Raw genomic sequence first — 20,321 nt, 5'->3', positions numbered from 1 at the left:
TGCCACTCCACATTACTAACATAAACAATACTAATATGAAATTGTAAAAGAGGCAAAGCCTGATGAATGGGGTTTATAATATGATGCACTCATAGCCCTTTGTGGTTTTGTCTGTGTGTGAATATCCAAATAACTCCCATCACTGTAGATGGACAGAAACTGGAAGGGAAAATCTGGAGATGTTGAGAGAGCAGTGACATGAGTCTGAGTTCCTGTCTAAGTGATGTGGCTCCATCTAGTGGCAGAAATCATCAAATGCAACCACATGAGTTTAGATTGAATTATTTGCACATCAAGGTAAAGTCACAGACAAACATTATTTATCCTTTAAAAAAATGAACAACTGATTCGTTTTTATTAGAGTAAAAAACATCCCCACAATCACATTTCATAAATATGTTGTTATAATTCTAACCCTTTTAAAAACAAGATTTGGTCCATGATCAGAGTGCATCATGGGAGAAATTACCCACAACATCTAAACTAGTTCTGTCTAACAGGCTCAGAAAAGAACCCAACTCACTTAAGGCACATTTACTGAGCACCATCACTCAGGAGGAGGAGGAGTGCCGAGATGATATTTGTTTCTTATAAAAGTCTCTCCAGCTGCAGTGGTGGGGGAATTAGCTCTAAGATTAGACATATAAACATGTTGATAAAGTGTCTGTGCTCACAGTGCTCAGACTTTTTCAATGCAACAAGAATAATTTTATATTTACAGAGTTTGGAATGAGAGTGATGATGACGAGGAGGCAATCTAAACAGCTTCAGCAGTCTCTTTTTTGAAAACTTGGAATCTGTACTTTATGCCGTTCTCCTCTTGGATTTTATTTGGCACTCCAGGAAATCTATGTGGAAACAAAAACAAGTTTCAAAGTTTGTTAAAGGCGCTTAAATGATATTGTAAAACCATTAAAAATAAGGACTGTTTGAAAATATCCCCAAAAGTGAAGCCAAAATTGTCATAGCTCCCCTACTGACTGGCTGTTGTACAGGTCAAAACAGACAGGACCCCTGAACAATACAGTCAGCAGTGTAAAACAAAGCACAGATTTACAGACACACAGAGAGAAAAAGTACAATTCATAGGCACTGAAGGACCTGCTTCAAAGTCTTTAATTTTTAGATTTAAAAACATTTAAAGACACCAGCTCTTTGATTTATGAGACAAGTTCAGTTTAAATTAGTTATTTGATGCTGGGGATGCGACACAATAATTGACAGCTCTGTTGACCAATGAGGCTTCTGCAGCGCTGTGTGCACCGGATTATCAGAGTAGAGGATGAATGGTGAGAGGAAACGTAACAAACACTAACAACAAGAGTCATTGAACTTTACATAACGGTGAGAATCTGTCCTGTTGTGGACTGGACCCACCTGAGGGAGCGACCACCCTTTAAATGTGGGTTGTGTGGGATATTTTGGTTTAACTTTGGTTCATTAGAAGGAGCTAGAGACATGTTATCAGTCTTGGTATAAAACGTTAAATGTGTTACAGATGTGATTTGATGTGAAAGGAAACTTACCAACATGAACTGACTTAACTTCTTGTTGACTAAAACTCAATTATTTCCTGCTTGTATTGACAGAGTAAATGAATAAAACATCAAAACAAGGAAAGAATGAAGTGAAAAACTTCACAGCATCACGTGCCAAATGTAGGTGTGTAAATATTAGCTTACTATTTATAATGTTTGCACACAGAGCAAAGTGGATCTGTTACTGCTGTATGTTGTTCCCTAACAAGGTGCACCTGGTCTTAGACATGACATCAGGAGCAAGAGGGTTTTGGAGCAAGGACTTCTGTCTTGCTGGCCTTCAGATATGGATTTTGGTGTTGTTGTGCTTTATTATTTTAGCCCTTAATTCATGTTTGTTTAATGACTCAGCTTTCTGTGTGTCTGTCAATAACAGATTGTGAGGATTTCAGTGTTCAATGTGTTTTCTGAGTTTAACTCTGGTCAGTTTGTTGAAAGCTTTTCACTTTGTTGGTTTCCAAATCGTTGGGTGTGATATGAACCAAAGTCAAAAACATGTACACACATACCTTACCAATAAAGCTGACTCTGATATTTCAACCAATGAGAACACAGCCTGACAGAAAGGTGCTGATCTCTCTCTCTCTCTCTCTCCTCTCTCTCTCTCTCCTCTCTCTCTCTCTCTCTCTCTCTCTCTCTCTCTCTCTCTCTCTCTCTCTCTCTCTCTCTCTCTCACAAACAGTTTCCGCACAGACGGGCGTCTTCTTAACAGTCTAAAAGGGAAAAACACAAACCTTTCTTGCTCTTTAAACATTCCTCTGTCGAACTCGGGGAAGAAGACGTCACAGTCAAAGTCGGCCATGATGTCTGTGAGGTAAACCAAGTCACACCACGGGTGCTTCAACGCCTCCTGATCACACACAACAAGATAAACACATTAAGTTAAATAACACTCATTAAGTTAAATTACCATAAATAAGTTAAGTGTGCATTTCTGTGTACCTTATTTTATTGAGTACTCCTACGCTCTACTTGGGTTGTATTTATGGTTGGCAATCTTGTTTGTTGTGTTTTTTTTTTTTGGCACATGAAGTCGCACTGAGCTGAATGCTTGTTTTGCCATCCATCAAGTACAGTATATCTAATCTAATGCCATGTCATTTGAATAGCATGCATGACATTATAACGATCACTTTCCATTCCAGAGATTCTGTCTCCTGCTTTTGCTCTCCATACAGACCATTTTTCCTGCAGATGACAAAGCCCACTGATACTGGATTGAGCGATACTACTCAGACTACAAACAGACTAACAACAATATTTAATTCATCACTTATCCATTGCTCGGGTTTAAAGTTCAATTGTAATTCCAGTTAGTTATGAAGTATTACTCACCAAACTGTTGGTACACATTTATAATCCGTGATTAATGATACTGTCAGATTAAAATGTTCCTTTTATTTTGGTTTACAAAGTTAGAAAAGCCTGAAGATGCCAAAACACATCAGTTTTGTCCTCACATTAAGGAAAAGAGATTGTTAAATTAATACCGGGAGCAAATTGGTCCAGTATCGGTATAGAGTGATACCAAAGCCAAGGTATCGTATCGGTATCGGGACCTAAACAGTGGGATCTGTGCATCCCTAACTAACAACATGTGTTTGATTCCCTTAAAGAGACAAAGACAACTCTTTCTAAAGAACTAAAAGACAAAAAAAACTGTTCCGCACAAACGGAATATATCCCAGCAAGAGCTTTAAGCTAACTCTACCTCATCTTTCAGACTCTGACCAGGCTTACCCCGTAGACCTGCGTCCCCCCAACCACCCAGATGGTCTCGATTAGATCAGCGAGGGGGGGTTGAGTAGCGAGGTGGATGGCACTCTCAAAGTCCTGACACAGGAAGTTGGCGTGGTCTGGGACTGTGCTGTGAGAGGAGAAATGTTCGTGAGATTAAGAAGGATAAATTACAATGAAAACATGGGATTGGCCTGTGGTGAAGCCCAAATATGCGTGCGTGCGTGCGTGCGTGCGTGCGTGCGTGCGTGCGTGCGTGCGTGCGTGCGTGCGTGCGTGCGTGCGTGCGTGCGTGCGTGCGTGCGTGCGTGCGTGTTTACTCACTTTAGTGTCTTACTCAGCACCACATGCAGGTTATTGGCAATTGGGAAAAGAGTTTCTGGGTTGGAGTACCAGCACAGTTTGCCCCAAACCATCAGGTTCATCTTTCCTGACATAGAATGACATTTTTTACATTAAAATCAACGATACAAAAGATACCAAAACTTCATTCATCTTCATTCATCTTCACACAGAGATAAACCTCCAGCTAGAGATATTCTGAGGAGACTCATTTTATAGTCACTTAAACCGAAATGAAAAATCTGACTAACTAAAGGTAAGAAAACACCCAGAGAACAGTTCAAAAGAGCACAATTTATCCAACACAGCTAAACACTGGATCACACAGTCTGCAGGTAAATGATGTTGCATTGGTTTGCAGAGTGTGGCTAAGGTTAGCAGAGCTAGCACCACCAGCCTTCAGTCGCCTGGTTATAAGTGAGCTTAATCAGACTAACACTGCGCTATGAGCTATCAGCGTACAATAAAAAAAAAATGCATACTTCATTTAACTGACTTGTAGTTTTGGTGCTGAATAGTGAGGCTGAATTGTTTAGTCACATCCAAATAGATACATAAATGTTCAGTAAAGATTCTTTCAATGATTACATAACAAATGAATCTAAACCAATGAGAGATTGACGGTGTGTGCAACACTGCCATAAATCTATCCTGTTCACTTATCAGTTAATCTGACACCCAGTTAAATTCAGAATTTATGGTTGTTTGTTCATTTCTAGTTTTCTTATTAACTTAATTTTAATAGTGTTTGTTCTAAGTTAGCCAGACACACCTTTCTCATATTTACTCTTATTAGCTCTATATTTTCTCTTATTGCACAATTAAATTTGACTGAAATAATGGTTCAGTCTCAGCTCCATGACATTAAGTTCTTTACGAAACATATTAGAGTATGCATGGTGTCCTTTGATTTAAGAGGCTTACCTGGTTTAGAGACCCGTGTGACGTTGTTCAGAAAGTACTGGAACTCAGATCTGAAAGAGATAAAGAGACACATTTTCAACATCCCATCAACAACAAGTCAGGCAGTGTTAGAGAAAGATGCTCATCATTACTCTGTTCATGCATAACTAGACCAGACCAGCAGGTGAACCTGTGTCCGTCGGGACAGTAAGACTCTGTAGTCATGGACTTCAGAGCACTATGACACTGGCAGGTGCTGAGAGTAGATAATAAATCAGTAATCACACAAATTTTGAATATTAAAATGTTTTTAAACATCAATCTCCAGCTGCTACAACTACTCCTATCTGTCTCACCACTTTCATCACTCTCTTTCTGCATCTACCTACATCCCTCTTTCCAACCCAAACACGGTTTCAGCAGATATCAGTCTAACATGAGTCTGGTTCTGCTCGAGGTTTCTGCCTGGGAAAATACATTTTGACTTGCAATACATTGTGTTGCTTATTTATTTATTTTATGTGAACGTAAATAATGTTTAATATTTTAAAAGCACATTGAACTACTCTATGAATAAAAGCCTTGCCTAATGTGAGTAATAACAGCTAAGTTAGCTAATTTATAAAGCAAGTTCAGTTGAATGTAAAAACAGCTGAGTGAGTTTTTATAAAAATACTTTCATAGATGCAGCTCAAACTTAGAGTTTAACTTTTATCAGACAAAATATAATCATTTTAAAATTAAAACAGTAATTTCCAAATCCATTTTAACTTTAAAATGATTCATCCTTTAAGTAAGTATCGAGGCAATGAGCAGGATGTTACAGAGGAAGAACCCCTTCAGGGTGAGCAGGCCTTCACATCATGCCCACTAAACACTTTCCCTTACCTGTTAAAGAATCTTGTATACACTAAACCATAACAGTGTCATACCTGTCAGATAAATACTCTCTGTAAATATACATGTAGATATACAATGCAACAATTCTCAAGCAGAATTCCATATTTCTATTTTTTGTATTATTTAACTTCTATTTTATAATGTAAAACTACCTCTGCAACTCACCACTGCACTTTATCATATTATTTTAGCCTGTACATATTAGTCAAGCTATTTGTTGTTTCTTTGTATTTATAGCTAAGGTTATTGTTATTATATTTTCATTTTTATTTTTTATTGTAGTTCTTATTCTTATTCCTATTCTTATGCCTTGTACAAAGAGAGCACAGTTTACCAAAGTCAAATTCCTTGTGTGTTCAAGCATACTTGGCGAATAAAGCTGATTCTGATTCTGATTCTGATTCTGATACATATTTATAGAAAAAAAAAAAAATGACAGGCTAATATTTATTATTTTAAAAATAATGTTAAATAACTATTTACAATGTAAACAACTGTTCACATGCACTGTTCAAGTAAACACAAAACCATCATATGTCAATTTATTGTAAAACTTGACCGATGGTAAAAGTCTGAGGTAAAACAAAAGAGCCATTTGAGAGCCAAACAGCTCACTGAGCCAAAAGATCTGATCACTGAAAAGAACCAAACTCCCATCACCACTGTGACAGCTGTTTCACATCTGTATCCGTGTATCGTGTCTGTTGAGGCTATTTATGTCTTGTCATCCTTTTAATGTCGTTTTCCTATAGCATTAGATAAACATCAGCAGGTTCTGCAGAGACTAAATCCTGATCTGATGGTTTCGGTCTTACGGTAGGTGCCAGGGCAGCTTCCCGTTCTTCCCGATCCCCATGTCGTTGCAGACGGCAGCGATGAGGCGGACGGGTTTCTTCTGCACCTTGTCCAGGCTCGTTTCCATCTCTAGCACGCGGTCACAGCAGCAGCTACACCAGACGCTCGCGATCAGGATTTCAGCCCGTGGGTCTCCTACTATTTATCCGGATCTGAAATCCTCCTTCACCGCCCACCGGGCTGCAGCTATGATTGGACACGGAGGACTCTCCCGTGCATCCTGGAAACGGTTTGAATTTTTTCCCCGGCAGAGCGAGCCTTCATAACGATGAGAGATCACACGAGAGAGTGACGCATCCACGAGGGGCCGTCCTCACTGATTATACTGTCAATAATTACCTAATATGAGTTATAAAATATCTTCTATTAGTTTCAGTAAACAATGTGTGGGGCATATATGACATAACTTACATAATATTCATTATGAAGGAGCAGTCAGACATTGCTTTTTACCTCATCACTAGTGTCAGTACTCGTCAGGGATGGATGCAAAATATTAACAAACTATGACTTAACTGAATTGTGAATTGTCATGTCTGTTTGTGAGTTGAAGCTGATGAATGTCGAGCAGAAGTTGATCAAACTGCACTTATTACAAGCTACTGGGCCCCAGGCAAGAGGTGGAGCTGAGGCCACCTGACTTAAAGCTACAGCGCACCCACCTGTCTGTCAAATCAGCCACGCCCTTAATTATGCCTAAAGACTCAGACCTTTATGTAAGCAAGTGGATGAGTCAGATTAAAAAAGAATCCTCTCCTGTACAGCTGACATGAAAAGTTAAATGAAGTATAGAGTCCAAACTTTTTGAACCCAGCTGTAGAGATGTTCAAACCTCATGTAAACTGGACATTTTAACATGGACTCCTTAACAGCCTTTACAGACAGCCTTAAGTCGACACACGTTGAACTGTAGTTTTATGCACTTCCACACTGGCTTCATTCTTCAACGCTGGAGGTTGCAGCTTTTTTTTTTCAAAAACTAAACAAGCACCTGTTAAATGTGTCTTTTATCTTTATGTTGGATGGCAGGTCTATTGGCTAACTTACACCGGCTCAGTGTCCACTCAGTCTCAGCTCCAGCACTCCAGGCCCCTTCACAGCAGGTACGCAAAACTTAGATTTTTGCAGAACGCCGGAGCACGTAGCATCAATCAGGATAATCAATGATTCACTAATTACTGTGGGAAATCCTGTTTTGTGGCTCTAGCTGTCTTGCGGTGCAGCTCCGAACTGCAGAAGAGTGGAGATGGACCGGACACAGATCTGGTGGAAGTCTGGCGTAGAAGCAGTGCATTCTCTTAAGAATTTTTCTGATTGGATGAACAAGACTTGTTGCACCTGTCCCCAGTCTCCCCTATTATATACTATGATGAAACTACATCAGTCATGAAACTAGCAAGCAAATGGCTCCAACATGAAACAGTACCAGCATATTTTAATGTTCCACAACAAACTGATCAACAAAACCAAATATCTCATCACACAAGCATTGAACATTCAGACCACCTGAAAACAGCATCCCCACCTTCTTCTTCTTCTTCTTTTTAAGGAAGAGATATTTGAAACATAAACATAAAGTCGAAAAACAGAAACAGATACAAGGTTTGTGTTTTCTTTCAGTTTTAATATAGTTAGAATTTGGTCATTGTTTGTACAAAAATAACAGACTGACGATCACATGGGGGAAAAAACGAGTGCATTCACAGTAGGTCTTTTGAGTTTGGTAAATATGTTCTTTACAAAAAAGGAGCTGAGAAACCCTGTGATCAAATATACAAAAGATGAGAATCAAAAACAATAAATATGTACAAATCTTTATTCTCTGTAAGGTTTCTTTATTACAAACCTGACAGTCACGTTAAGTTCTCTGAGCATCGACCTACACTTTATGTTCATCCTGGCAGAGTGACATTCTGATATAAACAGTTTGGGGCTCGTTCATGAGGAAAGATACCAAATACGTTTGAACGGGGGCTTTACATACACCACAGAAGGGGAGGGGGTCAAAAAAACTCCTCCTGATGGTGTTCCCATCAGTTGGTTCCACTTCCACATGAAGGAGAGGAGGCCAGAGCTGTCAGAATGTTTAGTTCAGTTTATTCTCCAACCTCACTGATGTGGAGTAAAGGGCGTTAATAAAATGTAATAAGTGCTTTCATTCCTTTTTTTTTTTTCTTTTTTACAGTGGAAGACAACAGGAGGACCACAACATCCCAATGTGAAGACTTCATACATGAAATGTTTTTGCTTTTTGAACACAGAGGCAGAACGAGTTTGACTTTACTTTTGTAACATAAGATGACGAAACCTAAAGCTCCGTCTGAGGCAACGAAAATCATGAGCTGCTTATCAACTGTCTGTTAACCAAGGCCCTGCTCAAATAAAACATGTCTACTCTATTTGGGGCTACCTCAGTGTCTGTCAATTTGTCTGTGCTGATTTTGTCTGGAGTGTGAGTTACTTCATATCTCTTAATTTCATTGTTTGCACTGACTTAGTTAAATGTGTCTGTGATTGGTTGGATGCCGTTGACCCCGCCCCTTTTTGTGTGAGCCCGCTCATAGACACTCTGGGTGGACTTATGAAGTTGATAACCAGCATCATGTGACTGTTTCGTGTGATCTCAGGGTCATTGGAGACAGAAAGGTTACCTGGGTATGTTTAGCTCACACCTTGGTGCAGGTTGTGAGTTCAGAGTCAGTTACCATGGTGGTGAGAGCTGGATTCATGACACTACAAACTCTGACTTCAGATGGTGGTGGTCCAGCCCTCAGGTGTTAGAGGGTCCTCCCTCTGCTGAATCTGTGTTTCCTCTGTTCCTGAGATGCTTCATGAGTCTAATCTGGAGATGCAGCTGACCATCCAGTCCGACGTTCAATCATCTTATCTGATTATGTCCTTTTAAGCAAACAGCTGATGGTTGCAGCTGGATCCAGTCCCACCAGCCTCTGTGTTACATGTGTTAGTTTACAGTCACTGCTGAGCATATTCTGAGGGTCCTGCAGGAGACAATGCAGTCCAGATTGACTGTCTGAGGGACCCTTCGTCTGAGTCTAGTTCACGTCATTTGCTATGCCTCATGGTTTTACAGCTGGTCTCAGGGGGAACCTCCTCATGGCTTCGCTTCAGTGCCAAGTGTCCTCTCTCTGCATTGACACCACACAGAACAAAAGTCATGGATTAAAGCAAGAGGTTATAACGTTTGTGTTTTAATGACACTTTGAGCTTTAAGAGTCTTTATAGTCACAACCTACAGCCCCTCTCCAGGACAGAGGAGCAAACATTAGACATCACATGGCCAACACACTCTCATCTCATTGGTGTTTATTTTAGCAGTGAGTGTGATGACTTTGACTGAACATGTGAGAATCTTCTCTTCATGTATGATTATCGAACTGTTCGTACCTGATCGAGACAGCCCCTCTTGTGTATGGAGGTTCTGACTGCTCCCCACATTGAGTCCTCTGATGTTGCTGTTGTTTGCACAGCCACTGGAGATAGCAGGTACTGTGGCTAGAAGACCTTGGGAGAGAGATAGAGAGATAGAGCGATAGAGAGATAGAGAGATAGATAGATAGATAGAGAGAGAGAGAGAGAGAGAGAGAGTTAAATTTACTAACAAGTCAAAACTACATACACAACAACAAAATTACATTATATGAGGGCACATTTTTCATGTCTTTAAAGGGCCTTCAAATTTTAAAAAGCAATGCTGCTGGTGTATAGAAGTCCTGGCTGATTAACTGTTAAGTGGTTGATATGAGACAAGGTTTGTTAATAAAAGTCAAGCTTCAGAGGCTAGTGGGTTGCAGTTTTCTTTCGGTTCTTGCAACATTCAAATGTGACCCATCATGGTTTGAGTAAAAAAAGGGGCAGCATCAAAAAGAAATGGGCCAAGAATCAGAAATAAAACATGAGCGTCAAGTGTGTGAGTCATGTGGTTACCTAGTCCTCTGTAGCAGGAGAGCTGCTGGTAGATCTGTTTCATCCTCTCGATGTTGATGCGGCTGGCTTCTGCGTGGTTCACCATGGGTTTGGGGTAATGGACTCCGATGATGCACTTAGCTGCCCTCTGAACTTCCTCTGGAGCATTCCACGGATCGTAGATGTATTTGTCTGGAAAACCTCTTAATACGGGCAGATAACGCCTGGAGGCAGAGAGAGGGAAGGACGAAGAATAAAGTGAGTTAATATATTCATCACTGTTCATCAGTAACTAAGGAGAGTCTCTGTGGTGTGAACACTTTTTATCTTGTGAGGAACAGAATTAAACCACAACACTGCTGATAAATCAATCTATGCCTCAGTATTAAAGTGACTGACCGTATGTAGTCCCCTTTGGGGTCCGTGCGTCGTCCAAACCCCACAGGACAGCAGCACTGGAAGAACTGCTGGAAGAACGCGCTGCAGGAGAGCCACATCCAGCTGCCGGCGTTTCCACTCCAGTCAGCGTCAATGAGCAACTCCTCGAACACCTGGGGCAGACACAGGGAGCATACACGGAGGTTATTTTAACCTTTTGGTGCTATCACTCCTGCATCTCGTTTGCTTTGTCCCAATTCAGATGACAAAAATGAGTCACTGCTGCATTTTCCCCTTCGAGTCTTCTTGTGTTCACACTGCGTTATCATATATATATATATATAGATATATAGATATATATCTATATCTATATATGTATATATAGATATATATATATATATATATATATATATGTGTGTATAACACTGTGTCAAATTTAAAAAAGAGACTACGTTTCTGTGTAAACGTTGTCCTGTGTCTGTTTTTCTTTAGACTGATTGAGCTCTAATGTCTCAGCCCTCTTTTCTATATTTAAATAAAACAAAAAATAAATTTTAAAATGAAAACTTGACCTTACCCTCATGCCCTCCTCCCAGCTGATCCACAGGTCCCCTCTGGTTAGGAAGCAGGCCACAGCACGCCTCGCCAAGTGATGTATCCATCCCTCCTGCCTCAGCTGAGTCATGATGGCGTCGATCCAGGGGAAGCCCGTCCGCCCCTCTGCCCACTTGGCCAGGGCCTCTGGGTTCCTGTCCCAGGGGATCTGAACACACACAGGGTTTCCCTCCATCTTGTCAAAGCAGGGGTTGTTTGTGGCAGTTGTGTAGAAGAACTCTCTACACAGCAGCTGACCGTACGGGGAAAAAGGGATAGAGTTGCTCTCCTTCACCTGAGAGGAGCAAAAATCAGAATGAAGTTAACATATCTTAGCAGCCCAGGCTTTTATTTGAATCCATCTATAAACTCAGCCTTAACTCAGAAAATACTTAAATATTTTTAATAATGATACTTGTGTTATCAAACTTACTCCCATATACTCCTCAAACAGAATAAAAACAATTAAATTAATATATTTAGCACATTTTCTTGTTTCTAATTGCTGTAAATCACTTTGATTGTATGAAAGGTGCCGTCTGAATCAAGCCTGATTGATAGTTCCCCGTCTCCTCTGTGGTAGTACATACCTTGTGGTACAGGTCGGTGAGTTTGAAGTAGAAGTGTCTACAGGAGAGACATCCAAAGCGCAGATAGGGGCTGAGTTCAGAGGGACTGGCCAACAGAGAGCTGGGGTTCATACGAGGACGCTCACAGTGTGACACCCAGGCCTGTGAAAAGATCAGCAGGATGCTTTATCTGGAATAGAACTATTGTGAAGTCTGAGAAGAAATCTGAATGAGTCTCAGGCTGAAGATGAGGATGAAGCACTATCTCAAAGCAAACAATAATTTAAAGTCTACACTTAACTGAAAATAGAGCAACAACAACATATCAAATGTTGAAACTGAAAAATATTTTTGTTTTACGTAAAAATATAAGCTTATTTTGAATTTGATGATAGCACGTTTCAAACAGGACAGGGACATGTTTACCGTTGTCTTCATCAGCACTTCTTTTACAGCACTCTGTAAACGTTGGTGAACCCAGTAGACCAGTTTCTGGAGTGTAAAGTTAAATGTTGTCTCATTCTTGAAAGCGGATTTCAGCTGCTAAACAGTTTAAGGTCTCCTTTGTCGAATTTTTCATATTTATGCTCCAAATGTTTTCAATGGGTGACATGTCAGGACTACAGGCAGGCCAGTTTAGCAGCTAGACTCTTCTACGACAGAGCCATGATGTTCTAATACGTGCAGAATGTGGTTTGGCATTGTCTTGCTGAAATATGTAAGGTGTTCCCTGAAAAGGCATAGTACATATTGTTCAACATTTATGGAGCCTGGATAAGAAGCTGGGTGGAACCTCTCCTCATTAGAGCGTGGACACAGTGTACATGATTTCCAAAAATAATATCAGATTTTGATTCTTCAGACTACAGGATAGTTTTCCACTTCCCCTCTGTCCATCTCAAACGGGCTAAGGTCCAGAAAAGTCTTTGGTGTTTCTGGATCATGTTTATATATGATTCCCTCTTTGCATGGCACAGTTTTAACCTGCATTTGTGGATGTAGGGATGAATTGTGTTTAATGACAATGTTTTTTTAAGTGATTTTGAGCCCATGCAGTGATTTCCATTACAGAGTCATGTCTGTTTTTATTTGCAGTGCCGCCTGAGGGCCTGAGGATCACGTCCATCCAGTCTTGGTTTTGGTACTTGTCTTTTTTGTACAGAGATGTCTCTAGATTCTCTCTTTGAATGATATTATGTACTTTGGATTTTTTAGCATTCCACAACTTTTTCTCTGTTTTGTTGTCCCTGCACCAACTGTTTGAACCGTGTTGCTGGCATCAAATTTAAAATGAGTATATATTTTTCATATAACAGTAACATTTTTCAGTTTCATCATTTATATGTTATCTTTGCACTTTTCCAATCAAATATACTAGAACTTGATTTTTTTCAAAACCATCATATTCTGTTTTTAATCAACAATCACCCAGCACCCTAACTCTTCTTTAATTGTAAAAGAAAGTTAATAATAACGATTTGTATTCATTATTTTGTGCTGATACAATGTTGTCTTGTTACCTTCTTCTCCAGGTGTCGCTCCAGCCGTATAAGAGCCTCTGTTTCTCCACCTTGCCACACAGCTGGGCTCAGGCCTTCCGTCTCAAAACCTGAAAACACGGATTCAAGAACAGCTCAAAGTCTGTGCTGCATGAGCAAAAGACAAAAACATGGACTCAGAAATGGAGAACAAACTTACCGAGCTCCTCCAGGGTGGGCACTCCAAACTTATCATTGTGGTTATGACTGATGGGTGTGGCACAATTTCTTATTGTGTCCAGTGTGATCGTCTCTGCAGGAGGCTCCACTGGGTCCATACGGTTGATGAGAGCCTGGAAGCGCTTGTATGTGACGGGAGACTGACCATCGTTTAGTTCAATGATCCTTCAGGAGAAAAACATGAAAGAAATCAACACACAATTCTCACACACAAGGCTGAGTTGATTTTAACAGGCTTATTTCTTTAAATGCTCGAGGTGTCAACACTTACTTGACCAGATCATAGAGTGTGTGTGAAATCCGCACCATGACCTCCACCCCCGCCTCGCTGGCTAGTTTTTGGATGGCGGCGTCACGCTCCTTCCCAAAAGGCTCAGAGTCAAACTCGTAAGATAAACGTGAGATCTTCCACTCCTGAGGGAGAGATAAGAGCTAGGTTTTATCTTCTGCAACGGAGAGCATGTTAATGATGAACACAGCCCTCTATGTTTACAGTAGATCAACTGACTTTTGATGAACATCAGGAAACACAAACTGATCGGTTCTCTGTGATCAAGCTACTACATGTGAGGCGGACTAAGTAAATCTTTAGGTTTCTTATCTGATTCATCAGGAGGGCCAATGCATGAGTTAACTGATGTATCAAAGTCCCACACCGATTATCTACTGTATAATGTGAACTTGTGTCCCACCTTAAACAGGCGAGGGAAGACGTCTGTGGGCTGTCCTCTGATGACGAACAGGCGGGAGTTGAGTTTGCGTAGGCTGGCGTCCAAGTCCTCCAAACAATGCAACAGAAACCTGAAATGAAACGCAGACAGTGATCAACTCAGTCATCATACAGATGAAACAGAAGCTAAGCACACACCAGGAGTGGAAAATATGACCTCAAATATATATCATTCTCCTCCTCAAACAAGTTTCTGCAGCCATACTCAAATTGTTTTTGTATCCCTGGTGTCGTACAGAGACCTCTCTTGCCAACAGCAGTGGATAGTGACGTTAAAGTCAGTGCCTTCAACATTAATAGATCATGTTTGGAGGTATCTTGCAAAACTAGAACAGAAGAAGTTGATAGAAGGTGCTGCCAAGAGTGGCCCTACGACGCGTCTGACATTTTTAAGATATTTTACCCCTTCATAAGTAGAAACTAATTTGTTTAATTCCCTCCTTCCCTCCACCTTTGAGGTGCCCCAAATTACTATTTGAGGTTACTGTTGCTTCGTTATCCTCTTCGTTAATATTTGATAGAATATCTCATTATCTCAATGCAATGTGCTGGAAAAAACTCTCATGTGACACAAACATGTCAGTAATTATTTTGGCTGGTGAGTCTAAAATTTAATTTCAGACTCTGAGACCAGAACACGAGACCCGAACACAAGACCCGTGTGTAACCCCTGCTGATTGGACTTACAGATTAAGCTGATTAGATGTCAAATGCTTTCATCTGTAGGAGTAACGGCTGCAGGCTGTCATGTTAAAAATACATGCAGTCATATGTCTGCAGAACGTAAGAGCAGTGTTTATGAAAGGAAAATGAATACACAGTATGTTTACGTCCACATTAGCTGCACCGTACAGCTGCACATGAAAGGCCTCGACATGAATCCAAAGTGTAGAGGAAGTGAGACTCGTGTCATCAGCACCACAGCAGTGTACAGAAAGTCTTTTTCACTTTCATTTATTCACTGAGAAAACATCTCTCGTTTTCTTTTTTTCAAAAGTTAAAACAATAACATCCATCAGCTCTGCTTACAGCAAAGGAAACTACATTCAACAGAAGTCAACAGAAGGGACAAGTGTGATGATGCTGCCCCCTTCTGGTGAACCTTTAAAAAGACATCCACTTCACTCTGCACTTTCTAATGTCTCAGAATGCAGCAGACTGAAGACTGGCTAATACAACAGAAAGAGTGCCCCCTATAGGTGAAGTGACAGCGTAACATGTACTGCAGTGAGAAAAGGGGAATGGGACGTTTAAGTCTCATCATTAGAACATTCACTGTTTACTCACTAAATCCATTCATCCTGGTTCAACTCCCTCACATCAAAACACCACACCAAACTCTCCTGCAAAGTCAATGAGGCCAGCAAAATACCCCACAGATCACAGAGCACTCCTCTCCACCCTACACCACTCCCTCCAGTCACTGTAACATGAGTTACATTAGCACAGATGTCCAAATGAACTTTGTGTTTCTTTCCCCTCCACTTCTGTGCGTAATGGCACACTCCTTTGCTCTCACTGGTGCTGTGGAGCTGCAGACCTCTCAGGGTTTCTATGCTGACCCCTGAAGCTCCCCAGATCTCAGTCTAATCCAGCATCTCTGGTCAGAGCTGGACAACCAAGACTGATCCATGGAGGCTCCACCTCACAACGTCAACATCCAGGACTTAAAGGACAGGATATCAACATTTGGCTGAGGGTCAAAAAGTTTTAGTTAGCCGTGTTTGGACAGGAGTGGCAGGTTGTATTGAAGTCACATGCTGGACAAGGATTTTTTCCGAAACTAGGGGATGCGTTTTATTTAGTGAGAACTCAATTGTGCTTTTTGGTTTTGTTATAAGTGTTTCCATTGGGTATGCTCGGGAACAATCTCATCAATAACACTCGGCAGACCTCTCCATTAAGGCAGCAGCAGCGGCGGCGGGAACATTAAGCCGTCTGTTTACAAAGCCGAGGTAAGTGCAGCGCCTGGAGTGATGATGTGGGTGCGTTTGCATGTGAAGAGTTGGTTATGATGTGCACGTGGTGGATGAGGTGTGGTGACTGTAGTGGGGCGGGGTTGAGGGATGGTGGGGGGGTCTGTTGAGCGTGTGTTTAATGTGGGTCAGCTCTGAGGGGAGATGTTGTAACGACCTGAGCGGCTCACTGACCCACTTTCTGAGCCCTCCATTCAGGAACAAGCAGCAGGAGAGTATCTGTCTCACGTTGGTTGCACACGATGCTGACTATCTCTAGCCAGACACTGAAGCATCATCACCATCATCACCATCATCACCATCATCACCATCATCACCACCATCCCACGATGAAGAAACGACTGACCAAGACCACTGAGCTTAAAGATCTACAACAAAGTATTTCCTTGTTTGTTTAGTTGCATGTTTGTTACTTAGAGTGACTAAGCGATCTGTAAACAGATCATCCCGTCTAAGTGTCATGCTTCAACCAAAGAGAGACACATTCCACCTTAGTCCTCCATGAGATCCACTTGTAACGCATCACATACAGTCACTAAACAAGAGCACACATTATGCACAACCTGAAAAACCTGCACAGTTGCCCGACATTTAAACACATCCCATAGTGTACAAATATAATTACCCACATTGTGCCAATACTTCCAACATGCTTACAGAAAGACTGCTAGCACACTTGTTGTATTACCCCTGAATGTTATTTTTTATTTATTAGATTGTTGTTGCATCGTGGAATCAGGGAAAGACATGTATTGTTGTTTTTAAAAAATGTTGGGGTATTTTTGCTTTTATTGATAAAAGAGCTGAAGAGAGACGGGAAATGTGGAGAGTAGAGAGTGGGGGAGGACGTACAGAAAAGGGTTGAGGCCGGGAGTCAAACTAGGGACTCTGTGGTACATGGGGCACATGCTTAAATCACTCGGCAAACAGCGCCCCAGAACTTTTCTTTAAATGTTCTACACAAATAGTTATTATTATGACTTTTATTATGACTAAAAAATATTGTCAGAGGGAGGACTTCACTAAACCAACACCGATTTGATGTCACATGGAGATGTGCAGAATCTGTGCATATTAATTAGCAGTTAGCTAAAAGACAAGGATAGCAATCAAGTGTACTTCATTCAACTCCTTTAAAAATATTTTAAAGGTTTGAATGATGTTGTATAATACTGCATCCAGTTTAGGAATGCAGTGATTATAGATTTTTATGGTTTTACAATGAGGAATAATCACTACTACACGATTATCAACATTATTTTAATTAAACATTTTATTGTTGGTAGTGTGCATTAGTCTCTATTTCAAAATCCTTTTGTTTTTCTAATATGTCTTGCCATTATTTTATTTCTGCTTCTTTCTTGTTTTCAATCACTTTAAAGCACTTTGAATTGCATTTGATTTATATGGAAGGTGCTGTATAAATAAAGCTTGAATGATTGACTGATCGTGCATTTATTATTTCAAAGCAATACTAAAATCACATGACTATAATTTAGAAACTTAAATGTGTTATTTATTGCTGCCTTTTGAAACAGAAAGAACACTAATCATATGATATAGAACAGAATAATAAGTACAGATGAATAAATAGTCTCTATTTTGCATCCGAACAATAGTGGGAGAGATATCTGGTTAGCTTTTTGACTTAAAGTGTTGCTGCTCTCTGAACATAGTCTGTATTTACATGGGTGTAATCTCCATGACGTCATCCATAGGTTTCTGAGGCCTTGGTAAAATCAAAACAGATATGTGACAGTGTGGAGGTAATATTAGAAAGCTAAATACAAAAAACTATTTCTGAATCTGAACTGGGCTGGAAACTGGTTTCAATTTCTCTGTGACTATGGGCATCTTGACGCAGGACCTATTTGGGTTTCATTGGATTTTGCAGTCACCCGCATGTGGACACTTGAGGGACTGCAGTCTGTTGCAATTGCGCATTAGTTTCGTTTTTAACACAGTAGTCGAGAAGTCTGCCTCTTCCCTTTGGAGCATAAATAATACCTTATACAGCTTTATTCTGGTGGTTTGCTTGTTTGTAGAGGGAGCACAGGTCACACACACTGCAGAGGATTCTGTATCAGTGGGTTGTTGAACTGCAGCAGTACCAGCTTTGGCTTCAAGAGAACTGTGGCACATTTTTTCAGTAGTTGTTCTATATAACTTCATCATGTTACTTTTACAACTTGTGTTGTTTATGTTTAACTTTGTGGATTACATAGTTCTTGTTTGCTCTTCATTAATTAGTTATTGCTGTATCCTACTTTTACTAACATGTTGATATAAAGGTATCACATCAATCAAGACTGGGTTGTATTAGAAAAGTGTGTATCATTGTCCAACAAATGGATATCATACTGTTCCCTCATCCATTGGAGGTTTGTAACAGTATTGATAGAAACACATTTCCATAATTTGGAGGTTTAGATATGATCTGTTTGACATTCCCATCAGTCTTAAGATTAAGATATGATCTGTTTGAATTTCTCATCATAGTTTTAAGGCTTAGACATGATCTGTTCCACATTCTCATCATACATTGCAGGTTCTGACCCTTGCCCCCCCTCCTCACCTCCATCTGCTGATGCCCACGTTGGAGGACCCTGCAAACCAGGGGTCCAGAATGTAGATGCATCGCAGGGTATCCGCTCCCCGGATGGAGTCCCTCAGAGACGGATTGTCGTGCAGCCGCAGTCCCTTCCTGAACCAGTGGATCGTGTTGACTACCATGTCAGCTGCCTTGTGTCTTCGTCCCAGGCGATGTTAGAAGGAGGGGGAAGTAGGTTCCAGTCCTTTACAGCTCTGTTCAGTGGATTCGTAGGGTAATGTTTTTGGTTCTTCCCAGTCTAGCCTTGCTCCATGAATTCATCCACGGAGTTATGTGAGCTGAGCAGCGGGGGCAACATGTGTGACACCAGGTGACTTCAGAAAATACACACAAAAAGCAGGAATCTCTCCCCGAACAGCAATCAGAGTATAAATCAGCGCATTAGAGAACAATAAGGTCCAAAAAGCAGTTCAGACGATGATATTTCTCTATTTGGTGTCGTTGGTATATCACACGAGACCTGCGTAAAGCCCACGGAACACTTACGTTAGCTCCACAAAAATAGAAACACGAAAATATCTCCTCCTTTTTCGATTATTAGAGTTGGTCCTCCTCGGATTTGACACAGTAACTCGTCAAACAATGTGTAGAAGCTGTTATCGGGCACCTGGTCCACACTGCAGCTCGTCCTCTGTGTATCAACATCTCCACCCACAACGACATGCAGGAACAAAACTCTGGCCTCTGATTGGTCAGAATCATTTGTTATACAACCGTGCCCCTGTCACGTTTTCACAGTGTGCTTCCAGTGTACTGTTTCAGTACAGTGTCACGATGTTTTAAAACACCCCAAAGATCATGTTCGGACGTGTTTTTACAGTCATTTCGGTTCTGGTTCATCTACAGGGAACATAAATGAGAGAAAAGCGTCCAAAAGTGACTGACAAAACCAGCTAATCGGAGGCTCTGAATGGAGTTATGTGAACACTCAGAAGTACCCGGATGAGCACATGAAACGCGGCGAGGCCAGGCTGATAAACAGGTGCGCTCGATTTATTACACAGACCGCCCCGCTTACTCTACCACAGTATTCAGTACTCAGATCATACTCACAACGAAATCATCAACATTATTATTTAGACATTATAGCGTCATTCTTGCATCATTTTGGACAGGGGCTTCACCAGGAATTCTGGGCCCCCTGAAAAGATATCTCAGTGGGACCCATCACCACAGCCAACCCTACACAATATAACATTGATGCTATAATACTGGTTTATTTGCATTAAACAAAAAATATATGCTTAAAACTATCCTGGTTAACTGACTCAAATCTAAGCTACATATCAATATTATTATTTTTTACAATTTCTCCAAATGTAACTGCACATTATTGACCTTCAGACTGTCCACCTCTTTAAACAAGATTTTTTGAAGCCAAGTGACTTACTGAATAACAACAAGGGGGCATTATTTGGTATAATTTAACCTCATGAAGTAAAATACAACTCTAAAAACCTATAGTTTACTTTCATTCAGATTCAGCCCAAAATCAGGAAGCCGATCAATCTAGTTGACAGGAAGAGACTCCCCTTATTTCCAGAAA

General features: G+C 40.7%; 2 protein-coding genes and 1 long non-coding RNA gene across 5 annotated transcripts; 1 reads left to right on the top strand and 2 right to left on the bottom strand.

Moving 5' to 3' along the window:
- Positions 1-326: 326 nt before the first annotated feature.
- zgc:153031 (uncharacterized protein LOC557552 homolog) lies at positions 327-6,842 on the bottom strand. 3 transcript variants are annotated; one of them, XM_034685564.1, is made up of 7 exons: positions 6,729-6,804; positions 6,236-6,614; positions 4,542-4,591; positions 3,600-3,705; positions 3,279-3,405; positions 2,273-2,388; positions 327-848 (listed from the first exon to the last, which is right to left on the bottom strand). In XM_034685564.1, the coding sequence occupies exons 2-7, from the start codon at positions 6,340-6,342 to the stop codon at positions 758-760; spliced, it is 597 nt and encodes a 198-aa protein (XP_034541455.1). In that variant the 5' UTR covers positions 6,343-6,614; positions 6,729-6,804; the 3' UTR covers positions 327-757. The 3 variants fall into 3 exon arrangements, with proteins under 3 accessions (XP_034541455.1, XP_034541456.1, XP_034541454.1); XM_034685565.1 differs by lacking the exon at positions 6,236-6,614 and having other exon boundaries at positions 6,729-6,842; XM_034685563.1 differs by lacking the exon at positions 6,729-6,804 and having other exon boundaries at positions 6,236-6,644.
- On the top strand, positions 6,048-8,737 carry LOC117814310. The gene is made up of 3 exons (XR_004631554.1): positions 6,048-6,504; positions 7,305-7,378; positions 7,483-8,737. It is a non-coding gene; the product is annotated as an uncharacterized LOC117814310 (long non-coding RNA).
- cry1b (cryptochrome circadian regulator 1b) lies at positions 7,879-19,697 on the bottom strand. Its single transcript, XM_034685562.1, has 11 exons — positions 18,740-19,697; positions 14,151-14,259; positions 13,730-13,872; positions 13,439-13,623; positions 13,261-13,349; positions 11,762-11,902; positions 11,155-11,466; positions 10,599-10,750; positions 10,221-10,423; positions 9,681-9,797; positions 7,879-9,421 (listed from the first exon to the last, which is right to left on the bottom strand). The coding sequence occupies exons 1-11, from the start codon at positions 18,895-18,897 to the stop codon at positions 9,339-9,341; spliced, it is 1,692 nt and encodes a 563-aa protein (XP_034541453.1). The 5' UTR covers positions 18,898-19,697; the 3' UTR covers positions 7,879-9,338.
- Between the last annotated feature and the right edge of the window lie 624 nt (positions 19,698-20,321).

The sequence above is a fragment of the Notolabrus celidotus genome, chromosome 6, assembly GCF_009762535.1.
Source record: "Notolabrus celidotus isolate fNotCel1 chromosome 6, fNotCel1.pri, whole genome shotgun sequence".
Taxonomy (NCBI): Eukaryota; Metazoa; Chordata; class Actinopteri; order Labriformes; family Labridae; genus Notolabrus; species Notolabrus celidotus.
This window is presented reverse-complemented; position numbering and strand designations above follow the sequence as displayed.